This window comes from Accipiter gentilis, chromosome Z, assembly GCF_929443795.1.
Source record: "Accipiter gentilis chromosome Z, bAccGen1.1, whole genome shotgun sequence".
Lineage (NCBI taxonomy): Eukaryota > Metazoa > Chordata > Aves > Accipitriformes > Accipitridae > Astur > Astur gentilis.
In genome coordinates, this window is record NC_064919.1 from 47,714,837 (window position 1) to 47,736,965 (window position 22,129).

Sequence of the window (22,129 nt, forward strand, 5' to 3'; positions counted from 1 at the left end):
TTTGGAGCATACCAAGGAAGTTTCTCAACCAAGAAAGCACTTTTGAAGCACAAAAGCATGATCTTCCAGATTAATGGAAATCTTGACATGAGGCAACCAAATCGGAGGTTGCTTGGGTTGGAGTATCTCTTTCTTCTCAAACTCTTACTCCCTGTGGTTGTGCTTGTCACTCTGATCCGAGAAGCATGGCCCAGAACACCCCCCCCCCCCCCCTCTTTAAAACACGAGAAGAAGTCCCCTGTCTTACGGTCTGGCTCACCAACTTCCATGTGTTGGTTTCCCTGTGGGGTGTGGGCCAACTGTTTGGACGGGGTTGCAAATCTGATGGATTTTTCTTCAAAAAAGTGCCAAAGCTTTGTAGACTGCAGATGGGTAGGTTTGCATTGGGCCAGCTGAGACATGCTCAGCACAAATACAAAGCAGAGCTCATAGTGTGTTACAGGCATACTCCACCACATCAGATCATGTTCATCTGCAGAAGTAAGTGGAAGGAGCAGTAAACAAAGTAAATAGACAACATAATGCAAGGGAATACTTGCATGAAGAGTGAAATTTCATATTCTTTTGCTGAAGGAGGACAGCCCAGTGTTGCACTCTGCCAGGACAAGCAGCTGTGCTTGAAGAGCTATCACAGTGCTTTTGCCTGTGTGCTTGATCCTGGTGGAAACATGATTTAGGAAAGGGATAAAGCTAGTGATGGAAGAGGTGAGCACTGTGAACAAATGGATGCATGATGATTTCTACTTTATCTGGTTTTTATCTTCAATATTCCCTGTGCATTGGGGACAATGGAAACTGATTTAGGATGCCAAAGAATAAAGAAAAGGCTTTTCTGAATTACTTCCGATTCAGAAACTCACAACAGAGAATCTTGAGTCTCCAAATCTTACCTATGCCCTGCTCAAGTGTAGCAGCTAATAGAAATCACAGAGATGGCTTTTCGAAAGAGCTATTGCAAGGAAAACCAGAGATAATGGAGAAGAACCTGGCAGCCTTTGTGTCAGCAGATAAAAAGTTGTCAGAATTATGTAATGAACAGTGTGAAAAGGAGAACTGAGTAGTCTGAACAACATCTCACTGGGACTGATGGGTTGGTTGGAACAAGCAGAAAGAAAACTTGCAAAGTGTACAAAAATCTGTGAGGTCATTGTGAAAGAAAACAAACCCACATGCTTGTGTTTGGAACAAACGGAAGATCTGGGGTAATTGGTGCCTGATGTAAGGATCTTGGGACTTCAAGAGGGAGAGGAAGGAGAGGACCTGGTTGTTGCCAAAAATCTCTTACAAGTTCAAGCGTCCCCAGTGCGGTGGAGCAACTCCTCTAAATCAGAAACAGAAAACAGCAGCGCAAGCTGGACCTTTGCAAGACTTCCACAGGCATGCAGACGGCTCGAGGCTGGAAGGCTTTGCCAGCGTGCTAGTAGCTGTGACCAGATGCCGCAGTCACAGGGTGTTTTGGGGCTAATTGTATGACTTTTATGGCTTTTGACAAGCTTGCTAGCAGCTGTATTTCTGAACTTTCTCGGGGAGCAAAGGACAGGGCAGGAGGTGGAGCTGGTAGTTAATCCAAGCCCTCCGCTGGGAAAGGAGCCTTTGAAGATCCATCCCCTATCTTGGGAAACGTGAGCCCTCTGGCCCAGTCTGGTGGCCACGGCAAACAAAGGGTCAAATGATAAATCTCAGTCCCTGGAGGGAGACTCTCTTTTTGAAGTAAGGTGAGCATAAGAGAGAAAGCTGCTGGGGGAGCTCCTGTTGCCAGGGCTGTCCATCCACCAGAGGGAAGGTGCCTGACTGCCTGGGTGATCTGCCTGTGTGTTCATCGCCTGAGGCTGTGCTTTTCTACAAAATGCTTTTGTTTTCAATAAATATTACTCAGCTTTGGGAAAGTTGCCTGGAAACCCCACTGTTCCCCCTAAAGAAGCTGAGTAGCACAGGGGCAGATTTAGTGGGGTCCTCAGGTGCCCTCCCTGCCTGGGCAGTGAGGGGGGTTTGGGCGGCTGGCAGCAGCCAGGCAGGACCACAGGCTTTTGCTGCAGAAAGGTGACAGCTTTAGGCTTGAGGTGCCCCTGTAGACATGCAAAAGGAGGAAGAGCCTTGACAGTAGCAGTGCATGTCAGTCACTGCAGACAAGCACAGAGCACCTCCTGCTTCTCCATCCCTCAGCTATTTTCACAGAGCTGCTTTTAAGAAACCACAGAGAAGACAAGGAGGTTTGAAGACCAAAAAGTTTTTTCTTATGATGACAATGCTCATTGGTCCTAGTGTGTACTGTGCAGTTCTTCTGGTGTGAATCTAACGGCTTACCAGAAATAAAGTCATCTGCAGCTTGATGGGAATGAAAACACCAGTTACGCCCTGTGGGCTCAAGTAGCTTTAATCATGGCACCACCCTGGATGTTTTCCAACCGAGCCTCTACCTTCAGTAACGAGGGCCAGGCTTTGTCGCTCAGCCCCGTGCGCGTTGTGCATGCATCTGTCTGTCGGGGGAGAACCTGCTGCCCCAAGTCTCCCGGGGGCCAAGGGGAAGTGTTTAAACACCAGCTCTCGCAAGGGTGGACCACTGTTGCTGCACTTCCCTGTCTGCCCGACCAGGCTGGTGAGGGGGGCATGGGGCAGACCCCCCCAGGGGCCTGGGTGATGGACAGACCTCCTCCTCAAGGCTAGCAGTGGTGGTGAGAGGCGATGCTTTCTCCAGCTGCCTGGGATGTACTGGTGCTACTGAGAGACCTTGCTCGCACAAGAGGTCTCGATGGCTCTTGATGGCTCTTGATGTGCGTCTGGTTTGGTGACGTTGTGGCCAAGGCTGCCCAGAGGGGACCTGCCCGGTGGCAGGCAGGTGAGGGCAGCGAGGGGAAGCCTGCAGCCAGCTGGGAGCTGCACCACAGTATCTGGCACAGGGAGCTGGGGCTCAGGCTCAGTGCCCTCTACCATGATGCTGCCCAGCTTTTAAGGCTACGTGGAGCAAAACTTGCTGCAAAGACCTCCGGCTCCAATAACAGCACTCTGCTTGTAGGTCGAAAGATTACTTAAAGTGGTCCAAACTGCATTTGTTTGACTTCTCATTAAAAATCGCCACTATAGTTGCAGTTCAAGCTGATTTTCTAATCCCAGCACAATATTGCGGGCCCAGCTGAAATATTTGTGCAGGCTTTTGTGTGTTTGATCGGTTTGGGGCTATCTTTTACTTTTACTTTCTTCATGGAATTGTAGGGCAAAACTTTTCCCTCCAATTCAAAAGTCACTTGCTTGTGCAATTTTTTTGCTCTCCCAAGGCACTGCCTAAAAAAATTTGGAAAAAACCCACCTCGCCCTCCAACTCTTCCTCATCCCTCCAAAAAGCCTTACCAAAATGCATGGTGACTGTTCCTGATTAGAAGAATTTCCTTTAGAAAACCTCAACTTTTCATAGGTAGGACAAATTTAACGTTGATCCACACAGTTCTGATTTTCAAGACAAATTGTTAGCAAAAAATGTCCACTTCAGTTGAAAAGTTTGCTTTCTACTGAAAAGAAGTTGAATGAAAAGTGGAGTGATGAGTCTGAAGCTTTCCTATCCCGTGCCACAAGCCTTCTCCTAGGTTCACGCAAAATCTCATATGAGGTAGCTGGTAGAGTTTCTGTGTTCTTAACGCAAACTCTGAACCTTCATCTAAACCTTGTCTGTACACAGGGATAGCTTCCATGTGCAAACTTCACTTGCAAAATGATGTCTCACTGGCTGTATCATTAATATTTTTAACTAACTTGTCCTGGAGATGTAAGAAGGCTTGATATGTCCTAAAAAAAAAAAAAAAGAACTGCTTGGCTGCCCTTTTGTTTTTTGGGTTTTTTTGGCAGTACAGTTTTAAAAAAAAAACCAAACTAAAGCCATGGCCTGAAATCCAGACACTGAGATTCCAGACAAGGCATCAATAGATCAATTTTTGTCCTAAGAATCCCTGGTAATATTCTTTCCTATATGTTTCTGTATGGGAAGTACAGAGAAAATACAAATATAACTGGCAACTTTAAGACACTTCTCACAAATTTTCCATATAATTGATTGCCTAATCAAATGTAAATTCCCTAACTTTTTCTGCTTCATATTTCCTTAATACTGTTTCTCTTGGAGCTTACTGCTTATATGCGTTTTTTTTTTGTAAAGCTGCACTGTTGCTGAACTAAGTGAACATCTGTGTCTGATATAAACCCTACAAAGGGTCTAACACGTCTGTGGTTACCCTTCCATATTTTTACAGAGGAAATATATCATTGAAAAGCTAACTGGTGATTTTAGCTATCCCAGTTGCTTTTTCTTAATTTTGTCAATGGAATTTGGTTTAATTTATTAGCTAGTGTCTGCCATTTTATCTTGTGCTATGTACAGAGAAAGCAATCAGTGTAGCTTCTGCACTCTTTTGGGGAAAAAGTAGTATTGCTGATCTCAACCCCCCCTTCCCCTAAGTCAGCAGTACAATTACAACACAGTTACTGCTGACTGATCTGTTCATGCCTATGTGGTAAGTGAATAAAAAAAATTAAATATAGATTTGAAAAATTTGGGTGAATGACTCATAGAGTCAATGTATCACCAACTGTAATTGAGAGAGACTCTGTATGGAACTGCTTATTAGAGCAGCAAAATGAGAGACATGCACGCAGACAGATTTTAAAGGTCTCGTTTTGTGAGTTTTACCGCCACAATGCATAGTTGCATTGAGGAAGGATAGGTTTGGAACACTGGGTCCTAATCCCCCCTGGGCTCAATATTTTACTTGGAAGTGGAGGAATGTAAAATGAACACATGCTTGGTCCTGTACAGTTTGATTCAGCTGTCAAGGAGATGACAGTGAAGTTACACAGTAGGTAAAAAGTCATCATAGGAATATGGGTAAAAAGTTCATTACTTTCCAGCCTGAGTAGTGAGTGGTGAGGGAAAATACATCTGAGAGCCCCCTTTTCCCATCTCTTCTCCTGGCTGTAGGTGTTTGCCTTCACCAGGGAACTGCTAGCTGTTAGTTATCAAAAGTAGTTAGCGGTCTCTGGCTTTTGTTGTCTGTGAAGAAGCTTGTATGGTGCCTTCACCATAATGCCAAAAAAACATGCCATTCCCAAAAACTGGAAAGTGAGTGCAGCATTCCTGTATTTGCACAGCCCCTTACACTGTTTGAGGCTGCATCTGCCCCCGAGCAAGTAATTGCCAGAAATCATATGCTTGTGTTTCTGTGTCACCAGGCTTTTCCTAGCATTTTGTGACTACCTCTTTTGCTTTCCTGTGATTCTGAGGAGTAGCCCTCTCTTGATAACTTCTGAATGACTGCTATAAATTACTGGCATTTGGAGGAGGAGGAGGATTTTGAGGAAAAAAATGGTGTGGCATGCTACGAAATGAAGCTGTATGTTGTATTTTTAATGAGAGATTTGAGGCTACAGCACTGTGCATTCATCAAATTCTCCACAGACTGCTAAATATCCTTCTGTTTACTCCCACAAACAAGTGTGGAAAGTTGTCTGCTTCTTTACTCCAAGGAACCCTCTCTTCGCATTGATTTGCTCTCACAATTGCCCTGTGTCAGTCCTTGAGGTCTGCATTGTGAGACCTTCCTTTCTGCAGCAATAGCACATGTCGTTGCTATTACTGAAATACAGTTTAGTATAAAGGCCATTTAGTCAATGCCAGCATTCATTTGAAAGAAGTTTAACATTAGCATTTTCTGTGCTTGATACTGCAAAGTGCCAGGCTCCCTGATCCTGATTAGCAAAGCATTTAAACTTACACATAGAGCTCTCTATCAGTGCTCCCATTGATTTTAGTGGAGCCAATCGCACATTTAAACTTCTAGAACATGCTAAAATGACTAGCGGGTTTGGGGCGAGAACACTCTGTTTCTCGAGACTCAACAAATAGGTCAAATTATAAAAAAAGCAACCCCCAAAAAAACCAATTAAAAAGAGAGTTCATGATCTTTGCTGTTACATCAGTGGGGAATCAGACCAAATGAGAGCAAGTGTACAGCAAACAGAGAACACAGAGTCAAGTTTGTAGTAACATAGTCATCCCAACTGGAACATCTAAGAGGTTTTCTTTTAAATCACTGTTTTTGTAGAAGAACCTTAGTCTACTTGTAATTAAGTCTTAAAGCCAGGCGGTCATTTAAGCCTCATAGCTGGTAATTTGAGGTCTTCATTTGAATGTGTTTTCCTATGTTGACGCTATATTTCTGACCCACCTCCCCCCCCCCCCCCCCAGCAAAATAAAAAAAAAAACCCCAAATATTATAAGAAGGCTCAGTTTCCTGTGAGGTTTCTCATGAAGTGCAGAGAGAAGTAGGACTGAAATCTACACTGAAACTGCCAGGCATGGATTCTAAATTGTAGGTTTCTTTGTAAGCAAAACGATCCAAATTCAGACTAGCCTAAACCCACAGATTATTCACCTGAATTGGATATTGCCACTCACATCAATTAAAAACAAATGTGTGAGAAGCATTCAACTTGTGATAGAGCCTTGGTAATTTCCTTCTACCCTCCATGCATGTGAAAAAACATGCGTAACTTGGACTAGAACATGCCAGCAAAAAAGGCTGCGCCTGCTGACTCTTGTGAACTAACTTGATACCGGTTTGCAAATGGACGTTTTATGCGCTCACATTTTACAAAGTGGCAGATTAAGTATTTGGCAGGCGCATTATGTGCCTATTTTAAAATATTTATTCCTGTGTTTATTTTTCTTTCATATGCTGCTGCAGTAACAAGTTACTTGTACTTAACAAGTGATTTTTTTATATTCCTCCAAGAGACTAAAACCAGACACAGTAGATATAAAGAGAAATTACGGTAAGAGGCAACAAAAATTCCATTCCCTAAAAAGGGAAAGAAAATGCAGCTTTTCTGTCTTTACACAGCCCCTTACACTGCTTAGGGCTGCATCTACCCCCTTAGAAAGCAGCAACCATTTATCTTACATCTGTTAAACAAAAATGTACAGTACAAGTGGGTTGCTGTGCACAGTGTCTGCAGGTGGGAGAGGGAGCAGTTGCAGTGGGATGCTGTAACATGCGCTGTCCAAGGAATCGGGTGTTGTCAGAGCTGCTGCCTGCTCCTGGCATCTTGCCGGAGCGGGGTATGGGAGAGACCTTTGGGAACCTCATAGACAAGATCTGTACCTGCTCTTTGCTTTGGGGAGCCAATGACTGTCCATGCAGGTGATTTTGTTCACATTGGAGAGAATACTTGTGAAAGGGCAATAGGAGAGCTCCTAGGAAGCAGCCCCAGGGTGGCTTGGTAGAGTTGGAGGGTTCAGGCAGGATTGGGGAAGGGAGAGTGTGTCAAGTTAAGTGCTTACATATGTGTGGAAACTGAGAACAGGCTCTGCGGTCAAGTGAAACAAGGTTAAAGAAGAAAAAACGTATGCTCTGGCGGGGCTAAAGAGGATAGGTGTGATGTGCTGCTGGGTGAGGGACTGACTTGGCACAGTCCCTGATAGCTCTTCCAACTCTTGCTTGCAGCCTAGCTGCTGAGAATTAGTATCAGGAGTGGGTTTTGTCTGATGTATATTGCCACTAGGTCAGGAAGATCATTTTCCAGATCATCTTTGGGATGATATTTCAGACATGGATGCCCTAGCTTGTTTTGTTGTTCTGTTGTTTTGTTTTGGCTTGTTTTTTAAATTTTTTTTCTCTGTTTCACTTGTTTCTGTCATCGCATTCCAGGTTTCTGTGACTCCCGTATCTCATTTTACTGTCCTGATCTTAGTTTTGATGTGTTAGTAAAGTCTCTAGGACCAGGCTTCTGTTTTGCTCTGATTTATTTATTGATGCCTCCTTTTTCTCCATATTGTTTTTTTTACTCCCCCCCCCCCCCCCCGCCCTTGTGCATTTTTAGCTTGTCATCGCATCCTTTCTTTTGTTTTTATAGAGAAGGTTATGTTTTAGGCCCTGTTCCTAAAATATCCGTCCAGAGAATAATTTTGAAATAATCCCATTGAGAGTGCTGGTGTGTTTGAATGTAGCTTTACATCTAGCACTTTTTTGAATCAGCAGATTTGTACAGGTTAGTTTTACTACTTAGGAGTGTCTTTCTAGTCGTCATCTTTGAAACCAGAAATGCTTCAGCAGTTTTTGGCTGTGATGTGTTTTTTATGTATTGTTTTAAAATCTAAAGTGTAGAAATGAAGTTAGAAAGTTCTGGTCTGTAAAACAACTAAATAGTCCTGCAGCATATTCCTGCCTGTGTAACTTATCTTGTCAATCAAATCGTCTGTCCAAGGCTGTCAGTTCTGGAGGGCAAAACTTAATAATCTGCTTTACAGTGACATAACATCTTTCTTTGAATATTTAAAATAATGGTAAAATTGTCATTAAAAATGCTGCGAGACGCGTGAAGCGATGTTTGTGTGGGTATGGTGGGATATCAAAAGGTTAAATGACTTGCTTAACGAATGAGTGGCGGTCTGAATCTCCTGACCTAGCCGCAGAACAACTAGTCCTTTATAAATAAGGACTTTTATCCAGGAATGCAAAAGCAGAGCCTTTGACATTTATTATTCTGATGCGTGTCTGTTCCCAGGACATTACATTTCTGTGGATACATCTTATGAGGGTGAGAAAGCAGTGCTGTCCAGCCCTGAGCTGTACTCTGAGGAGTGGAGCTGTGTCAGACTGATTTATCAGATAGCAACGGCTTCAGAGACTTCACCTGATCCCGCCAGGCTCAACCTGTACCTGAGGCAGGAAGGAGAGAGCTTTGATCGTTTGCTGTGGTCAGCCGAGGAGCCTTCAGACAGCTGGCTCATAGCTAGCTTAGATTTAACGAACAGCACAAAGAAGTACAAGGTAAGCCCGCTTTTGGAAGATGCCGCAGGCTTTCTGGTGCACGTGGACCGCCTTTCGGGCCCTATTGTCGAGGAAGGGCACTGACTCCATCTGGAATGCATTCTGCCAAGCTCTTCCAGCAAAAGCACCTCTCCTGACTGCAAGGGTGATGGGCCTCCCACGTATATTTAATTTGTTCTCCTGTTTGTCCTGTTTGAATGTCCAGGGTGATAACGGAAATACTGAAACCCTGAAATTCACAGTTTGGTTTATATTCTGCAGATTGTACTGGAAGGTGAAATGGGACAAGATAAATCTGCCAGTATAGCAGTTTTTGAAATTAAAATAACGCCTGGATATTGTATCGGTAGGTACTGTCTGCTCAGTTCTCATATTCTCTGCAGAGAAAAAAATGCCTTGTTGGCAGTTTTAAAACTGAATTAACGGTCTGCGTTTAGAAGAAAGACAATGGCTTTTTCCTCATTGAGAAGTAGGCTGCCATATTCGATATAGATATTTTTTAAGCTAAGGTTGCACACACTAATACGTGTTTTTATTCACCCATCTCTGTGATATATGTAGTCATTTCACATACAATAATTCATTCCAAAGCTATTTATTGTTCAAGCAGGAACAAGTGTTACATTTTCACAAAACTAGATGGCTGCAAATATTAAAAGTAACAGCTGTGACATTATTTCTGCTGTCTGCCTGCTCATGTTTCCTTACAGCGACATCTTCCAGGCTGCAGAGTCAAAACTCTGTTGATATTTACACTTACAGCTATTTGCTCATGACGTTTGCCAAAAACAGCTAATGGAAGTTCAAAAATTTCAGTGGCTAGGAGGCTGGGAGACCTTTGCATTTCTAGGGAGTTCTGGTGGAGTCCAACTGAATTGTCACAATACTTTGACTCTGTGAAGGAAACACGGCAGTCTCATTACCGCTATGAAACACTACTCCTGCTTCACTTCTAGCCATCCCTGATTTATAAGTGGAAGTTCTGCTCTGACTATTGAGTACTACAAAGTAGTATATTTTACATGAATTTTATTTGATTCTAAATTACAGCAGCACTATGTTGCCAAATAATGAAAAGATAGAGTGGACCGAACAGGATGGAAAGGAAAATTTTATCAGAAATTGATCAAAAATTGTGGCTAAGTTTGCTTCCATTTATTATAAGCTGTTAATTGTTCCGTCCAGTTTTATAAATACAAGTGTTATCTGCACTGCCATATGTAAAACGATGCCAGTGCTTAGCAATAGCTTCTCTTCCAGTTTCTGTAATGAAATGTGTGCACTCAGCTGGTGATGTCTGCAATTGCAGAATGTGACTTTGAAGAAAATCATCTTTGTGGCTTTGTGAACCGCTGGAACCCCAATGTCAACTGGTTTGTGGGTGGAGGGAACATTCGCAATTCTCAGTCTATCCTGCCCAAAGACCACACACTTAACAGTGAACTGGGTAAGCAACAAATGTAGAACAGAACTATAGTGGAAAAGTTGAGTCTGTGATCCACCTGTGACTCTTATACTGCAAATTATGATGTGAGTTGTTTCTTTTCTCCTGGCACTGGGTGGGGTAAGAATTACTTATGTGAAAAAAGGGATTAGAAAAAGATGGGGGGAATTTTCAGAAGTTCACACGAAGTTTCCTGTAAGCTTTATAATAAAGTTGTTATGCTAGGCTTCAAAATTACTCAAAATAAGGATAAAATTTTGGACGGAAAGGGGGAAAATCGATCTTTCCATGGATTCTAAAAGTATGGGCCACAGTAAGCTTTAAAATCTTGTACTGCTGCTCTGTACATATGGCAGGGGTTTTCTTTCCAGTGGCTGTTAGGAAAGTTGAGTAGGAAAGCTAAGGGATTGAAACATGTTCAGAGAATCTTAGGTTAAATTGCACAGTTTCGGAGTTTTGTTTGTTTCAGTCAAATGTGGTGCTGTTAATACGGAGGCAGAATGCTGTAAAGACTTAGAGGATTTTCAGCACCTTCCATGTGTGAAACACTTGTCCTGGCTACCTTGTTGAGAGGAGAACGTTTTACATAGTCATAGAGAAGGGTTGGGGGATAGCTTAGCCTTTGATGTAGTGTTGCATGAAGTACCACAGCAGGTGATGGTCAGGAGATCTGGCTGCTGCAGCACACTGTGCGTCTCAGACAACATGACGCTTGTGATGGTGCAGGGAATTGTGTCATTAAAAGCAGGGTTGATCCTCTTTCCTTAACTCACACTGCTGTGTCTTTTTATTTATTTCACAATTGTGCGAGTTGAGTACAGAGTGTCAGTCCAGCCCTGCATCACCCCACGGCACCTAAATGCTGGTGAGATTTTGATGGAATTTTAATTCACCACAACTTCAACAGCAGACAGTAGCTCTACTTATTAAATAAAGTACTGAATGTGATAGGAAACCGCCAACTGGGAGGGATCTGTTTTCTTGTAGCCACAGTGTTTCTTTTTCACACCAAACCCTCACTGCTGACCATTGACTGAGAAGATCCCAAGAAGCCAAAAGTCACAGAAGAGCCTTCTTCTTGCAAGAAGTGCGCTATGAAGGCGCATCAGCTAAGGAGATCATAATTAAGCAATGAAGTGTGGTAGAACTGCAAAGCAAAAATGAAGCCCAGAACTTCTCAGGCAAGTACCGCTGAAGAGTCACCAGTCCCCCGGCAGTGGGCAGGTTGGAGGAGACGACAGGCAAGCAAGCCCTTTCCTCTCCTTCCACTGGAGTGAAGCAAGAAGTGACATCTCCATGTTTGAGAACACTATTGGCTAATTAACATAGTGGTGTAGATACCAACCTAACGGCACAGTTTGCAGTGTCAATGCTGAAGTAGTCTGTCAGTTTGACACTTCATTCTCCTCTAAGTTTTCTACTTGTGAAGAACCATTTTTCCGTTCATCAACTGTTCGATGCTATGTTTCTGGGAGTGTGGAAGAAGAAAAACTACACATGCACAGCATATCCATGCAGGTGGATGTGTCCCATTTAAATCGAGATAGCTCTCCCAAAATCAAAGTCTGAGAAGCTGTACCCTTTGAAAATCCTGCAGGTCATACTGGCTGTTGAGGGGGAGGGAGTCTACTCATCTGTAATGCTTTTTTCTGTTTATTAACAGCTCTCAAAAGTCTTTTTTAAGGATTTTACAAAAAACAGTCTATTCAGTAAAGATAAAACATTTAGAAACCAAATCCTAGATAGACCAAGCAGAATTACACAAGCAATGAAGTGTGCAGAATAAAGGTTGTTTGCCAATTCATTCGATATGTTAAATGACCTGCTGAGTATTCACGTGAGGAAAATGTGAGGAAACACACGGCTTATTTACAGTCTTGTTCATTAATTTGGGTTGCCTCAGTAAAAGTTGCACTTGGAAAAAGACTTCATACTATACTGAGCTGTTGGGAGGCAGGGTATTCACTCAGTTGTAACACATTTTTCCATTTATGAATGGCTCTCAAAATTCAGAGAGTTTTTACTTTCTTGAATATAAAGGTCTTGAGTAAAGACTTAAGAAAGACCTGAGACTGACTGTTTTGCCAGTGGTATCTTAGCCAAACAGTTTGGGTTGTACATAGGAGGAAAGGAGAAAAAAGAAATCTCTTAGAATTACTAAAATTTCCTAGGAATCAATCGTTGTTGTCCAGGTTGTAGAGATACATGTCTAGTCCCTGCCCATCTCCTGATACTTCTTGTAAGTGGTGTTCATTAAAGAGTGTCCTTATACCAAGTTTCTTTTATACTTTTAGGTCACTACATGTATGTGGACTCTGTTTATGTCAAACATTTTCAGGAAGTGGCACAGCTAATCTCACCGAAGACCACAGCCCCAATGTCTGGCTGCTTATCTTTTTATTATCAACTTAAGCAGGAGAGTAGCATTGTTTTTACTGTTTACTTGAGAGACACGAGTGGCTTTTATGAAGAGATCTGGAAAACAGACAGTGCACTGAGCGTGGACTGGGCACTAGCAGAAGTTGATTTCAACGCACCATACCCCATGGAGGTAAAGCAATCGTTCCTGTACAGTCCAGCTACGACTTCAAGTTGCATCAGACAACAGTGCTGACTCAGGCTAAGTCAGGAACATGGCAGTGGCTGTCCAGTATCGGAAAGATGGTTATAAAGATGCTGGTGATCTGTTGTTTCCTTTGTCCACTGTATAAACATCAAGGAGGTACCACCTTCCATACTGGTGCTTGATTTTCAGCAAAGATCAAGTCAGGTGGTGAAGTGCTTGATCAGAATACCTTGGGAGGTTGTAGAGTCCTACAAATGTGAGGTCTTTCAGTTCCTACTAAATAACGTAGGTGCTCTCTCAGTCCCATATTTCTGTGACTCGATGATCCATTTTTGAGGATGCTGAGTACCATAAAATAATGCATGCCTCCCACTATAGAATAAAAATTTTAAAAATATTTGGGGTCTATTCTCTACCTTGTACGACCCTGCAATTCAGTCTTTCTGTGCTTTCACAAGATAAGAGTCCAAACTTGGGTCCTAGTAGCACAATAGTCCTTGGGTGTGAAAATCAGCTCCTATGGTTACTACAATTAATTTCAAGAGTATCAGAAACAAATTGAATGCTTTATTCCCTAGTGTTTGCTGAAAAAAATGCCAAATCTTAGAATATACATTTTATATATATATGTATGTGTTAAAAAAGATATATACACACACATACATATGTATAAGAATGTGTGTGTGTGTATGTATAGTCTATATACATACATGCATATATACATTGTATCTTTATATATATGTAAAATATATATTCTTATATATAATATATATATAAATACCAGAAGATTGAAATAAACAGTGTTTATATATTATATATACGCATACATACTTACGTGTATACAAATATATGATATATATTTTATACATATATATGTGATTTTCTATATATATATACACAGACACAATTTATACCTCTCTCTCTATATATATATACTTCTAATACTAGGATTACAAATAAATCAGCTTTCATTCTACTTGCTTTAACTCTGCATAAGTTATTTTTTTTAATTCGCTGTAAGCCTGCAGATTTTCAGGAATTATTAGGGGTAAAGCTAATTTTCATCAGATGTTGCATAGTCCTTTTATACTCTGTAAAGTCATTGACCAAGTCATCCACTTGAATTGTCAGACTTCAAATGGTATGAGAAAGGAGATTAGGTCTGATAAGGTCTCATAATACTGAATGATAAGTGAATTACTTATTTAATAAAGTAACATGCAAGGAAAAAACAGTCCTAGTACTATAGATGGAAATTAAATAATGAGCTTGGCATTACTGTGGTTAGTTTTGTGAAAATATCCTCTTAGTTCTTAGTGGCATTCATAAAACCATCTGGAATGTTGGAAACTATACTGGAATAAATAGCAAAACAGAGGATGTTGTACCACTGGATGAATGCACAGGGTAACCCTGTGTTCAGCAGAGTATGCAGCTCCAACCCTTTCAGTTAAAAAAAGAATATCCTAGAACTACAAGAGGGAGATGGGGATAATCAAAAGTATGGAGAAGTTATGTTAATGAAATAACACTTTTCAGCCTGCAGAAAAAGTGACTGAAATAGAATATGGTAGAGGTTCATAAAAATCGTGAATGACACAGAAAAGATTAACCCTTCCCTTTTTCTCATAGTTTATGTTGCTGTTCCAAATTCTTAATTACCAGGTATCTGTTTTAAAATAAAACAAAGGGACCAGTTTTTCCTGTAGAACTCGCTTCCACAGCATACTATGGATACCATTATTCTGATCAGTTAAAAAAACTATTAAACAAATTAATGGGAAAGAAAGAATCCATCAGGAATGCAATGTGAGGGAGGAAGAACTGATAACTTGTCATTGTCTTCAGTTCTTTCTGCAGGTGACCTCTGTTGGAAAGAGGACAGTGGGCTAGATGGGCCTTTATTCTGTTCCAGGAATTTTTATGTAATCCAACAGACTCACTATTTTAGAGATCACTTTATAGAAATAAGATCAAACCTTGCATATAATTTCTTCTGTTGCTTCAAGACGGTCTTCCTCTTTGTTTCATCTGGCTAAAGGAGATCGCTTGGGATTCTTTCACAGCTCTCCTAATTTGGCTCCCATCCCTAGGCGAGACATCACAGGCATTGCTTTCACTGAACAGGATCTCGCTCTGGAAGCATCTGTCCTTATATCCTTGTTTTGTCCCTGGGGTTGCCTGCGATTCAGACCTTTTCTCAAAGTTTTCCTGTAACTCAGAGCTTTGTTACTTAAGAGAAATTTTAAGACACTTCCTCAAGAGTTATAGACTGTCCTCCACTTACTTGAGGAAGTGATGTCCACTGGGAATGGCTAAGTACAAACATTGTTTGATTTTTGTGGTAAACAAAACACAGCAATAGCTTTTTGGTTCTTATCTTAACTAAATTTTTTAAAGGATATCTTCCCTGCCAGCTGATGCCAAAGCATGGGTTTCAGTGTCTGAGGATGTTTAGAGAAAACAGTAAAAATTAATATTGTAACAGCAGAGTAATCCATACAGTTTGGTTTTAGCTCTTGATCCAGCTAGATTCTAGATACAGTAATATTTAGGCAGCTTTGGAGTTCTAGTCAATACAGACTGATGACCCTGAATACTGGCTTTGTATGGTGTCATGACAGTAGCCTTACTGCATCTTTAAAACTGATGCTTCATAAAGCAGCAGAAGAGCTATGTTCCCCTTGATTTTCCCTTGACCTTGAGTGGGCAAAGATCTGGTGCCAGGGTCAGGCTCTGATGTATATTCCTAATAAGTGATATAATTTAATTTGTCCTAATACCTGCAGTGCTATCTGAGATGCCCTGGAGTCTGTCTGGGACATCTGATCAGAATTCTGTAATATGAAGATGTGCACCAAAATTATTGTTGTGTATATGGTAGATGAATAACAAACAATTATAATTTCCAGGTAATATTTGAAGTTGCTTTCAATAGTGCCAAGGGAGGTTATGTTGCCCTTGATGACATTTCTTTCTCTCCGGTTTACTGCAGCAATCAGACAGGTATGAGTTCTTATTGCTATTTACCTTCCTTGTTTTCCCTCTTTGCTTTGCCCCTCTGAACCATCTGTCAGTACTTGCAATATTTGGTAGTGATGTGCAGATGCTACCTTCTTATCAGACCAGCACAATTGGGCTCCTCTTCCTCCTGGCAACAAAACAGCAGATAAACACTAATGCCATTTGTTTGATCCAGAAACCAGTCCTTAATGCTTCCTCTCCAAAGACCTTGCCCCAGGGGTCTGCAACACGAGCACTGGACTGACTGCTTTATTTACATCACCCCAGCTTTTGAACAAGTTACCACTTGCAGGCCTGTCATGGAAATAGAGGGGGATTTCCCCAGGTGTAATGGTATGAGGAAGAAAATGTCCTGGGCTTTTCATTATTGCCAATGTAGGGAATATCTTCTTCCATGCCACATGACCTGAGGTGTTCTTCAGAGCCAAAACAGGAGCCTTACTTTCCTGTCTTCACTGTTCCAGGAGGTATTATTCATCTCACAGTGGCGTGTCTGTCAGGATTTTATTAGGTTTTCACAGCAGCAGAAGTCAGCTGAATCCACGTGACCTCTGCTGTAGAGGCACTTGGGACAAAGTACTTTATCATTTGTGAATGCAGCCTCTTAAATAGCTGTGTACTGGTTGCTTGGGTTTTACTGTAACACTAAGCAATAGGCAAAAGTAGATTAGTTGTTTCCCACTGAGTCCACCCATTCTTTTAGTCTCAAGTTTGAATTTTTGGCTAATGTTTTGAAGTGATCAAGGAGAAAGAGAGTTTTTGCCCTTTTGTATCTGCTTGGAGTCTCTGCTAGCTTTACCTGATACTGCTCAAGTATCAATAGGAGGTAGATTCCAGATATGTTACTAACGCATGACTCTTGGCTGAGTAAATCTAGTAGTTCCATTAACTCCTCAATGCCTGTTTTGGTTTTGCTTTGTTTTGCAACAAAAGTCCTGAGTTATGTTTACAGTACGCCATGGAATGGAGCTGTGTGCTCATCTGTGTTTTCCATTTTAATTTTCAGATGGCTTATATGTGTTGAGGTATGGGATTAATTTTATAGTATTTTCTGCCCTAACCCTGATTTAGTCTTGCTATCATGGCCCATGTTCAGATCTACTCTGACCGGTAAATTTGATAGGTTCAGCTAGAGCTTTGCCTACTAACTCTGAATTTGAAGTTTCAGGGTTTTTTTCCTGTTTGAGAAATGAATGCCAATCATTTGCTTTATATTTTGTTGAACTACAACACAGCTGATTAATCCTTCAGACTTATGTCCGACTTCCATCTTCAGGTGTTTTGTGTAGAGATGTCAAAAGGCAAGGGATCTTCATTCTTGTAGTCAGCCACAGCAGTGTATGTAACAGCATTAAGTTTTTTTCCTTATTTTTCTGGAAGTTTGTGTCAACAAAGGTCTCAACGTTAGCCAAACTGAGGGAAAAGGTACCAGAGTATTAAACCTTCTTACCAAAGGGTGAATCTTTAATGCTGCATGGACCTGATATTGCTCCAACTGTGTTTGCTTTAGGTAGGAAAGCAGTGGAGGGAGGCCCAGGGCTGCCTCCTTTTTCTCTGTAGGCAGAGAAAGAGACATGGGCAGTGCTTAGATCTGGCTTATTTGAGGCTGAAAAGACCACAGGCATCTCTCCAATGCCAAGATTTTCCTTCTCCTGAAGCTGATCAACTGCATCCCTGCCCTTGCCAGGAAGCCCCTCTTAGCCTCCATGCAGAAGAGTCGTGCGTGCTGCCGTAGAGTGATGCTCCCAGGGTCCTGACTCCTGACATAGCCAAAAATTGCATGATGGCTTTGGGTTGTGCCCCTCCTTCCCCCACCACCTGGTATGAGTGACTGATGAGGCTTTTGAAGAAGTAGAAATGTTTTACTTAAAAGCACCCATTCACCAGCAGGATTTTTTCAAACCAAAGCAAATCCTGACCCATGAATTCCACATTACAGGTCAAGAGGGAGCCATCAGCAGGGCTGGGGAGCTTAGCTTAGCTTTTAATCAAGCTCACTATAAACAGTTCAGCTTTCTTTGCTGCAGTGCTAAAATGAGTGAGGCATAGCTCCGGAGGTCAGTAGCCATGAGGCAGTACCTGAACCGAAAGCTATTTGACTTACACACTTATGGCATGCATATGCACGCACGTTACACGTGACTACAAAAGGTTTTTTTAAAAAGTGTTCTTTAAAATAATATTAAATGTTGATGTTAGAAGGTTTTCCCCTTGGCAACTGAAATGAAAATATCACAACCATGGGCACACACATGCACACTCATGCTCATTTTGTCCAAGTATCTTTTGAATGAGGGAGGAGGGTGAAAACAAATCATGTGAATGTCTTCGTGCATTATGTCCTGAAGGAGGAATCTTCTCTTAATATCTGTAGCTTATTTATATTTTATAGGGACTGTGAAGGAGGTTTCCTCCCAGCTCTAGCAAAAACGTAAGAAAATAACACCCACTTGCGACAGAAAATTGATAGTTTGATATCATTGTGACTTTGCAGAATGTATGTGTAATATCTTTGCACATGCTTATCTTCTGTAATGCAAAGAAAGATGAAATAGAGTATTTTTTGGCATCCTTGTGCTTCAAATACTTATGCTTATTATACTGTGTTCTTCCTAACAGAACATATGCACCTGTCTTTCAGGACCTCCTTTCAATCCTGCTGAGGCAGGCTGCAATTTTGAGGAAGATCTGTGTAATTTTTACCAGGAACACAAAGATGGCCCAGGATGGAGCAGAGTGAAAGTGAAGCGTAACGTGTATAGAGCAGGAGATCACACTACAGGATTTGGTAAATCAGAATTCCTTTTCACTAGCAGAGTCAAACTGGATATAAAGGTTAACCTGTTGTATCATTGTTCACTCTGTTAAATAATGTCATCGGCACACTCTTTGGATTGCGTCACTGCAACTCCCTGCCATTAAAAATCAGTGTACACTGTTCTGTCCTATCTAGGACTCTGGCTGTGCCTCCCCACATGTAAAGGGGGAAAGTCACCTATTGAATAGTCACTCAAGGCCGTAAATCAGAGTATCTTCACTATACTGATCTGTAGTCACTGAAGGGAAGATTCCACAAAAATACGCAAGCAAATACAGTAGTAGCTTAACACATTGCTTTTAATATAGAGGACTGGTGGGCTCTTATCTCTTCCAGGATTACGATAGTTGGTATTTTTAAGGGAAAAATGTGAAATGTTGTGTAGTGAAGGCATGTAGTGAAAGGCCTGATAATAAATTCTGAAAATCACACATCTCTGTGTAGAGTATTCATGGTTCTTAATCATATGTGCAAAAGTCTCACCTCTTTACACTTGGTGCAGGCAATAATAGGCCTTGTGCCCCATCCTTCATTCTTCAGTCTTGGAGTGGTACCAAGTTTCCAGTGAGGCCAGCAGGCCTGTAAATTTGAAAAGTGCTTATTTCTGGTAACTTAGCCATGTGCCAGTTTAGCTTGAAGTAGCTGGGATGCTTTTAGAAAAATTATTGTTTCCTTTCAAACAGAGTGTGATAATCTGTTTCCTGCCAGTAGCAACTGTTTTTATAACCAAAGCCTGATGCAATAATGGAAGCTGCTTTAATAGCAAATCAGCTGTGCTAAGTGTGTATTAGAAGTACTCAATAATTGCACTGTCTTGCAGGTTATTACTTGTTGGCGAACACAAAGTTTACATCACAGCCTGGGTACCTTGGACGTCTCTATGGCCCAACCCTGCCAGGAAACTTGCAGTTTTGTCTGCGTTTTTATTATGCCTTATATGGGTTTTTCAAAATGAGTGGCACTCTTGCTGTTTATATCTTTGAGGAGAATCATGTTGTTCAAGAGAAAATATGGTCTGTCTTGGACTCTCCAAAGGGAGTTTGGACTCAAGCTGAAATCTCCTTCAAAAAGCCCATGCCTTGCAAGGTAAGAGCCAGCTCTTCAAATCTGCTGAATTCTGGATGGAGATTTTCCTTGCCTTCTCCTCCCAAAGTTCTTTGTTATCTGTAATTCTAAGTGAGTTATACCTGCAAAGTGAAATATAGTTCCCCAGGAAGTTACAGTGGGGAGTGGAGTATTTCTTCAGAGCCTGGCTCCCATGGGAGCCCCGATAAAGGGGCTTCCTACCAGAAATGGGGCAGTGTTGCTCTGGTGTCCCCAACTGTAGTTGCACTATTTGTGGAGATTTCACCTGAGGAGCTCTAATGAGAGCTGTTTGTGTTTTGGTTTCTCAGCAGGCTCCACGTTCAGTCTTTTTTGTTTGTTTGTTTGTTTCCTATGTGATTCTCATCACTGTACTCAGTTACAGATTTTAATTAATCTAAAAAGTCAGTACTGGTAAGTTCTGGTCAAAATGGGGAGCTGATCCTATTTTCCTAAACTCAGCCACTGGGTTAAAATACGAAACCAGAAGTCAGTGTAACTTAGAGGAATGGACTTGAAGTATTTGCAATGTCTGGTTGGATAGGTCACTTCATTATCTCAGCAAGTTAATAAGAATAACAAAATATTTCACATCACCTCTTGAGTAAGTTCGCAAGCTGCTGTTATTCCTCAGCTCCACTCTTTTTACAAAGACTGACTTTTACACAAATTTGTGTAAGTGCTACTTCTGCAGTTATCCTGACTGCTGTAACAGGTTTTCACTATCTGTGGGTCATCTGAGGAGGACCAGGTGGATCGCTACCTGATGACACTGAGATAAATCCAGCTTTTTTTCAGAGCACAGTAGTACTGTGAACATATGAATGAAAGCTTGTCTTGTAACTCAAGTATTTCTAAATTATAGACAAACATCTTAAGCATTTTCCCCACTATAAAGTAATTTTTCAAATGGCAGTAGTTATTGAGTTTAACTTTTCTGGGGAAAAAAAAAAGTGGTTTTCTTTGAAGTAAATACACTGTAAAAGAAAAAGTTGACCAGAAAAAAAGTTGCCTGACTGTGTTAAAAGGGAAATTTACACTGAGAACTTCAGTCCTAATTGTTGGATAGTGTTTTCTCTCAGAGATCTGATACCTTAAAAAATTGATGTGATTTTTATGTATGTTTTTAAATGCATTAAACATAATATAATTTCTAATTCCCTTTCAAATGATATAGAAAAAATAATTTTATTACTGCCCAGCAAGTGCATGATAGAAAAGTCTCTCATATTATCATCCCCAGATACTTGCAGAAAAGTATTTTTCTCTTTTTTTTAAAATCATTAAAAAGTATTGGTTAAAAAGGCAAGCTTATAACATACTTTTGCCATCTCCTGTTTACGTATTTCTTTATTAATTCCAAAAAGGTTCAGTAGCTTGTGTAACGTAATACACTGTATGAGTAGTGATGACAGCTGAGCATGACTGTTAAAAATGGTTTACAGCCTTGTAGGTGGCAGATTTTTTAGCATCTGACATTTACATGGAAAATCTTTTCCCATATGAATTTATGAGGAACTATTTTTATGTTTTCCTAGAAATTAGTATATCTAAAACACTTGTGAAGAAACTTGCCTGGGATGGAAATCTTTTCATGAATTGCAGCTTTCATGTCTGTAGTTACCAGTCTGTCTGTAGGCAGTAACAGATGGGGAAAGCAGCACAGAGGAAAATAAAGAAGTCGAGGGAATATCCTCACTGCTTCTGAGCCCAAAGGTCTGCAGCAGGGAAGAAACCCAGTGCTCTGCAGCAGGAGGGTTTGTTGGCCTCTGGCAATTCTCAAAAATCTTCAGTGGGTCCTTCGGGTCTTGTGATGGGAAAGCCTTCTTTCCCATGGAAACAAGTTGCAAAATGATTCCGTTGAGGAGGCTTTTCTCAAATATGACAAAAAGTGAGATTTATTGAGCTTTAGAGAACTTGGCATGTGTTCAGCATATCACAATTCAAACACACCCCTTAGCCAAATAACTATGTATTTGGTGGTGAGGTGGGGCGTGAAGTTCTACCTTAGCCTTTTTTAAACCTATTCTTTCACACTGTCTTTTTTCCTGGATTGGAAAATTAAATTAGGTTTAGAGTAGGGATTAAGTTGCAGTTTTGCATATGTAGTAGATGCCATTGGTAAATAACAAATCATGCGCAAGCTATAATGTGCTGAACTTTGTATAACGTTTTTATGGTTTTCACGATGGCTGTGTATATACACCATCAGTTTATAAAGTTTTCCTTAGACAAATAGTAGATGGAAGACAATGGGTGAAGTCCTGAAGCGTGTTATTATGGAAAAGTGTATCAAGATATGTTTACAGCTGAGAAGGTAGCATATGAAAGACAAATGATGCCAAAGTTTAAGTGTGTGTCTGCTTGCCATAAGGCAAGGG

At 41.1% G+C, this 22,129-nt stretch overlaps 1 protein-coding gene across 1 annotated transcript in view; it reads left to right on the forward strand.

Moving 5' to 3' along the window:
• The window catches only part of MAMDC2 (MAM domain containing 2), a 63,871-nt gene that overhangs the window by 24,318 nt on the left and 17,424 nt on the right, over nucleotides 1–22,129 (forward strand). Inside the window, exons 3-9 of the mRNA XM_049795744.1 lie at nucleotides 8,548–8,813; nucleotides 9,075–9,159; nucleotides 10,123–10,260; nucleotides 12,552–12,808; nucleotides 15,736–15,829; nucleotides 18,489–18,635; nucleotides 19,486–19,751. Of these exons, the coding sequence (XP_049651701.1) occupies nucleotides 8,548–8,813; nucleotides 9,075–9,159; nucleotides 10,123–10,260; nucleotides 12,552–12,808; nucleotides 15,736–15,829; nucleotides 18,489–18,635; nucleotides 19,486–19,751 (1,253 nt within the window). The remainder of the gene's footprint in view (nucleotides 1–8,547; nucleotides 8,814–9,074; nucleotides 9,160–10,122; nucleotides 10,261–12,551; nucleotides 12,809–15,735; nucleotides 15,830–18,488; nucleotides 18,636–19,485; nucleotides 19,752–22,129) is intronic.